The following is a 7,069-nucleotide window of genomic DNA, read 5'->3' as shown; positions in this document are numbered from 1 at the left end:
TGCAAGTTCTTTTCTCCCTCAAGGCATTCCTGCAGCGTGCACTCAAGTTCTTCAATGATCAACACAGTTCTTCAACACCTTCATGGATTCTCAACAACAATCAGTTTATAACTTCTCTCAACAGATGAACTCCAATGAGCAAGCTCCAAGTTCAAGCACTCCAAACCCAGTTGTTACCGGTGTTGTCTCCACTCCCGTCTACAAAGAACCTCACATTCTTGATCGTGAGCCTCATATCCACCTTGCAACACCCTTTGAAAAACTGGAAGTTTTGTGTGAATCAATAGTTGATTTTGACAACATGCGAAGAAACGGTGTCGACCTCACTGAAGAACTGAAGAATCAAGATTGGGGAAACTACTTCCAACATCTATATGGTCCAGTTTACACAAACCTGGTTAAAGAATTTTGGAGATTTTCTGACGCTGACGATCACTACATCGTCTCCTATGTTCTGGGATTCAAGATGGTGATTACTGAGAAATCCATTGTTGCTCTTCTGGGCATGGAGAAAGCTGGAGGAAGAAGAATTTACAACATTAATCCTAGGGCAAAGTATCTGCCCCATGAGATTAATCCAACAATCTTCCAATAGAACGCTGAAGGCAAACACTCCAAGAACAAGGAACTACATCAGAACCTCCAAGTCTGGCTGAAGATCATTTTGGGCATCATTCATCATCGCCCAACTTCCAACTCCTCAGACTACATCAACACAGACCAGAAGTGCATTCTGTACTGTATCCACAAGGGTCTAAAGCTCTGCCTTCCTGCACTCCTCTTCAAGTATCTCAGAGACTCTGTGAGAGATACCAGAAACAACATGAAGCCCAGAAACTACATTCCTTTGGGGAGGCTCATCTCTAACGTCCTGATTGAAAGCGGTCTCGTGGATCATCTGATTCAATTTAGACTCATGGAAGATGTGATTATCGACACTGGAAGAGCTCTGAACGCCCGCAATCTGAAGAGCATGGGGATTCTGGATCAAGTAAGGGTCAAATCAACTCTGGACACCTCCTAGGAAGCTCTTAAAGATCAGAGAAAGATTCCAAATGAACTTTATTTGTTCTCAAAGATCGACCCTCCAGAGGTAGTCATGTATTACTTAGAAGATTTGCAAAAACAAGGAGTAGAGTTCTCAGACTTCAACTTAGACTGGCTGCCAGAATGTCCTCCAGACTTCATGAAGCGACCACGAGGACCATCTGAGAAGGAGAAGCAGGCGAAGAAAGCAAAGCTGGGAGAATCCTCTGGATCAAGACCTCTAGTACCTCTGACTAGATCTTCTGGTAAGTCTGTCTCTCTCCCTCCTTCTGCACAAGTTAAACTCATTGCTTCCTCTATCCCTCAACCAACACCCATATACACTAACTCAGAAACTCCTCCCTCAACCACCAGACCATCTCACCAACCCTCTCAAAACTTTAACCTGGCCACCACCTCTCTACCCCTTTCAGAAGCAAAAATGCTAAACGAAACAACCTCACCCTCCTCATCTTCTTCTCCAGAATCACCACCCTACTATAACCTTTCCTTAGACACTGAACCATCTGACCCTCACTCCCCAACTCTGGCTCAGCTCCAAACATGTGCTCTGGCCTCTCAACAGCCAACACAATCCATTCCTGAACCAGAAGTCACTTTGTCACCCACAGAAGACCCAAACACAACCATATCTGACCCTCCACCATCCGAACCAATTCATGCTGAAACACAACCACTTAACTCTGGCATACCCCCGCCAAATACATACGTTGAACCACAAACTCTCACACTCAACCTAAGCCCTCCCACTTCTCCACCCCAAGCCTCTGAACCCGAAAACATCCTTCCAACCCTTGAGGAAACCATAATGGTGTTTGCAGAAGCTTCAGTTGACAAGGTCAAGTCTCTGACCATCAACTCTGGCATCAGTGATGATCCCTCCGCTGTAAGGACTCATTGGAACAGAGTGATAAGTTGGATGACCTCTGAAGCCTTTAAGCTTGATGGCCTCTCTGAGCAAGTCCGTAACGACTTTATTAGAGACGCTGAGATCAGACTTCAGGAGCGTCTGGCCAGAGAAGCTGAGGAGCAGGCACGCAAAGAAGCCGAAGAGAAAGCCAAGCAAGAAGAACTGCAAAGGATCAAGGAAGCTGAAGCCAAAGCTCTAGCTTATGTCGCTGCTGCTGCTGAAGCACGCCTAGCTGAAGAGTCTTCCACCAGGGTAGAACAGGATGCTCTGACTCAGGGGGAGTCCTCCACTTTTGTCCCTCTGGTTCTAAAGACTCTTGAAGAACTTCAGAAAAAACAGCAGGAAGTCCAAGCCAGATTGGATCAACATGAGTCAGTAAATATCAACATTCAGAATCTGCTGACCCAGCTGCTTCAGAGGATCTCACCTCCTCCAAACCCTTAGGCACCTAGGACTTGCTTATATGTTCTCTCCTTTTGCTTGTTGTTCTGATTTGCTTGTTGCTCTGCTCTTATTTGCTTGTTGTTTTACTGCATTCTTGTTTTTTTGCATTTCTGGCATCTGTACCTGCTATCTGTATATATATATATATATATATATATATATATATATATAATATATATATATATATATATTATATATATATATATATATTATATATATATATAATATATATATATATATATTATATATATATATATCCTTTTGCTCTTTCATTTTCACTAAGTCTTTTTGATTCTGACAAAAAGGGGGAGAACTAAAAACAGCTCTGATGAAAACATATCTAACTCCTATCAAAACTCTGCAAACATTGTTTCTAACTTTTGACTTAGAAATTTGCAGGAGAGTAGCTAGAAACACCATATCATGGAAGGTCTGGTAAGAACTTCTGAACTCCCAAACTTATCTCAGGGGGAGCTCACTTCCATCTGATCTAAAACTCTTATCTAAAAATGTTTCATCTCTGAATTAAAATTGTTTTGTCATCATCAAAAAGGGGGAGATTGTAAGAACAAAATTAGTTCTACAATAGAATTCTAGGATTTTGATGATAATAAAGGATGAAACCAAAAATGGCACCCTAACGAAATTTTTCTAAGTGTGCAGGACTCTGAACAGCAACGAAGGACTCTGATCATTTTATCAGATACAAACACTGATCAGATACAAAGTGCTAGAAGATCAGACGCATCTAAGGAATAAGTACGCCCAAGAAGTTCTGAATCTGACCAAAGCAAGATAGTAAAAAGAACCAGAAGCTCTAACATCTACTGGTCTTAGTTCTGATGATATAGAAGACTAGTACTCTGAGAAGCTCTGATGAATTCAGACATGATCTCCCTCTGAAGAATGGCTCTGATACAACAAGACTCTGATGAAGATTCACCAAATCCAAAAAGAGTAACGGAAAGAAATTCTCATTATGGAAAGGAAGTGTTTTAAGAAAGAATTTATTCAGGGAAACAAAATGGTTTTAGCAAGAAACACAGAAGTAATGACATTGAATGTTCATCAAAGACCAAGATTCTGTCATCACTCCAACGGTCCTTCTCACTACTATATAAAGGACAGTCTACCTGATTGAGAAAAACAACAACAACGCACAGAAAAAGTCATTCATATTCTCTCTCAATTTTCACGAGTTGCTGCTCATACGTGAAAACTCTTGCTCAAATATTTTGTTGTAATACTTGCTTACTCCTAGAAGCACTTTCTATTACAAATTTATTTTGCTAAATTGCTTTTGTTCCTCAAGTGACTCTGCGTAGTCTGTATACTTGAGAGGACTAAGAGATCATTCTCTTAGACGTTTGGTTGTGTAATCTTTCAAGATTAGTGGATTAAGTCCTTTTTAAAGGCGAAATCACCTTGGTCGGGTGGACTGGAGTAACTTTGTTTTCTAAACGAACCAGTATAAAATTCTGTGTGTTCTTATTTTTGAAAAAGGTTTTATTTTCTAAAACAATTCAAACCCCCTTTCTTGTTTTTCTCACCTTCAGTTACAGGGTTGTATGGGAGTTACATAAAGTGATACAGAGGATGTTACATGATAATGATGAGGACGACAGACGTTATAATCATCATTTAATATCGAGGCTTGAGGAGATGCTTCTTAATGATCTTAGAAACTGAGATGAGTATAAAAGTACTCTCCATTGAGGAACAAAGTGAGGACAGGTGCATATACACCAACAAAAAGCAATCAAGTAACATCCAAGTCTCATTATGTTTGTGATCTCACCTGATTCTTGTCAGAGAGATTATCAAAAGTGTTTATGATAAAAACAACAATTAGGAATTAATAATGGTGATTGGTGAGCATACCCATAAAAAGAGAGACTACAAATAATTACTTCCTCCGTTCCTTTTTAAGTGTCACTTTCTTGATAAATTTTTGTTTCTTTTTAACTGTCACTTACAGAATTCAAGGTAATATTAAATGCACTTTTGTCAAAATTACCCCTATGCAATTATTACAGAGAGAGAAAAAGTAAAATGAATGTAGGATATTATTAAGGGTATTATAGGTAAAATAAGATTTTTGTTTAAAAAGTAACAATAATGATTAACTTTCTTGGTATGTGTAAAAAGTCAAAATATGACACTTAAAAAGGAACGGAGAGAGTAATTTCTTATTTTAATTCAGAAATATAGAGGTAATATTAAGATATATAATACCCAAATATATGTCCCTAATTTGAGATCATGCTCATATAATTCAGTAATGTCCTCTTATTCTAATATGAGAGTTACTACATTTACAACAAAACTTTTTTAATTCAATTAATTTTTTTAATGGCAAGAATCAAGGGATATAATTAACTTTCTTAACACTCCCTCTTAAGTTAAGTTGGAGAGTCAATATCAAGAACTTACAACTTTTGTTTTATTGTAAAAAATATAATCTATACACGTGAAATTCTTTCATGAAATACTTGATTCTGTAATGTGAAAAGCTATTTTGTTGTCATAATACAACAATGCTTCCTTTGAATGCAATATCTTTGAATCTTTCAACAATGATCATAGCCAAGACAACTCACACCATACACTTGACATAGCTTTAAATTTAAATTCATATGATAACAGAGTCGCCAAGAAATTAGAGAGAACAAAAAAAAAAAAAAGCACATTAACTTATAATTAATTTTCTGGATATCGGACAACCACCCCACTATAAATCTCAAAAAACATGTAAAAGAAATTAATTTGAGAAGAAAAAAAAGTAAACCTTGACCATAATTGCTCTTTAAATATCACAGTGTTCGCATGGCAACGTACATGTGAGGTTTGCGAAGAGCATGCATGCATGAATCTACTCAATATGTGCATTAAATAGGTGATATACTGACGCATAACAGTCAAATAAATTAAGACTCCTACCATCCACCTATATGAGAATGGATCTCTGAACAATTCTCCTTCATTAAAACATTTTACATTTTTCTCCACGCTAAAATTCACAGACTTAGATTACAAACATCCTCCATTTTTAAGAATCCGTAAAGCATATTTTTTTTAATCTAAAATTGATTGTGCAAAAACTATTTAAGAATAATCATGGTGTTAGGATCATTGTCAGATATGAGGATGTCATCAACATACATCAATAAGATAGTAAATAATTTTCCTTTCCTACATGTAAATAATGAGTAATCTTTTTAGGAATGAACAAATCTAACCCCTTGAATAATTTGTGATAACTTGGAAAACCATTAACGCGTGACTTGTTTTAATTTATACAAATATTTGTTTGAGTGGCACAAAAAAAATCTCTCTTTATCGTTAAAACGGCATATAATTTTATAGAGCTTCAATAATCATAACCATTTTCTAAGTAGATGAAAAGGCATCATAATAGCCTATACCTTCAAGTTTTGTCAACCTTTTCTACTAACTTCTCTTTATAGAGCTTAAGAGAATCGTGTGATTTACGTTTGATTTTGTACACTTGAACTACATCCAATAGCTTGCTTTTAAATAGGGATGGGAGGGACATATTAGAGAGTGTTGGAATAAAATGTTGACGTGTCCCATAAAAAAGTGTGGGCAAAACGGGTATGCTCAACAAGCTGAACATGTCTTTCCACCCCTACTTTCAAGGAATGATAGGTGTGACAAACCATGTTTTGTGGGCTTCTGTTATGGACCGATCAAAAGTCCAAATAGATAAGGCTCAATTATCTCGAATTCATTCCACATGTCCTAAGGTATAAAAGTCAGGTCACAAATAAAGTAATGTACATTATCTAATCTCCATTTTTCACTGTACTCACTTTGAATATTTAATTGACTTGGACGTTGGAGTGCTAACCATGCAGCTCCACGTCACGTCGCTGTAACGTAGATCAACATCATTGGTTCAAGATATCTAGTTCTCCAATTATATCCATTTCTGGTTCTTGAACAGAACAATGGCGCCTTCTGTAGGAAACGATTTCTCATTCCCACAATTTCCATGATTTCACACTACTAGAAAAACAACAATTAGCGTCGGCTGTTAGAGGACACTAAGGCCTAAAAACCGACGCTAATATGGGTTTAACGTCGGAGTTAGCATCAATGTCGGGACTTGGATAAAACCTGCGAAACTACTGAGTAGTGTTGGCTGATGATAAACCGTGGCTACTAGCCTGGACTAAGCCGGGGCTAAACAGGCACTAACAATGGTCGTTGCTAAAATTTTCAAAAGACAAAAAGTCAACAAATATCTATAGCCTCAGCCTGGCCGATTCTAAAACCAACCAAAAATGTCAATGATTACTTATAGTGTTGGTCTAGCCGACTATGAAGTCAACTAAGAAAAATCAACAATTACGTTTAGCCTCGGTAGACCCAATCTAGAGTCAAACAAGGAAATTCAATAACTAAGTTTAGCATATCTGCTAGCTGATTCTAAATCAACTAAGAAAAGTCAATAATTAACTTTAACATCGGTTTAGGCGACTTTAAAGTCAACCAAAAAAGTCAATAAATTTGTGAATCATCAACTTTGCCGACTCTATATAATAAAGAACAGAAGAGAAACTTCATATAGCATAAAATATGGACTATATGGCATCATCACAGTAATATGTAATATGTTAGTGGGTAATAACAACATAGAGTCAA

The 7,069-nt window shown here is 37.2% G+C and overlaps 1 protein-coding gene across 1 annotated transcript; it reads left to right on the top strand.

Annotated features, from left to right (window-relative positions):
• Positions 1 to 1,099: 1,099 nt before the first annotated feature.
• On the top strand, positions 1,100 to 4,090 carry LOC127130451 (extensin-like). The gene is made up of 2 exons (XM_051059457.1): positions 1,100 to 1,890; positions 3,958 to 4,090. Exons 1-2 carry the CDS (start codon positions 1,100 to 1,102, stop codon positions 4,088 to 4,090), a joined length of 924 nt encoding a protein of 307 aa, XP_050915414.1.
• Positions 4,091 to 7,069: the final 2,979 nt, after the last annotated feature.

The sequence above is a fragment of the Lathyrus oleraceus genome, chromosome 3 (genome assembly GCF_024323335.1).
Source record: "Lathyrus oleraceus cultivar Zhongwan6 chromosome 3, CAAS_Psat_ZW6_1.0, whole genome shotgun sequence".
In the NCBI taxonomy this organism is placed as follows: Eukaryota; Viridiplantae; Streptophyta; class Magnoliopsida; order Fabales; family Fabaceae; genus Lathyrus; species Lathyrus oleraceus.
The sequence above is the reverse complement of the archived record's forward strand: the minus strand, read 5'-3'. Positions and strand labels throughout refer to the sequence as shown.

What these genes read in the sequence shown, in the direction of transcription:
- LOC127130451 (XM_051059457.1), top strand. Translation starts at nt 1,100, where the DNA reads ATGTATTACTTAGAAGATTTGCAAAAACAAGGAGTAGAGTTCTCAGAC. An exon ending in GCTTCAGTTGACAAGGTCAA is followed by an intron (nt 1,891 to 3,957) that starts GTCTCTGACCAT and finishes TCTCACCTTCAG; the next exon opens with TTACAGGGTTGTATGGGAGT.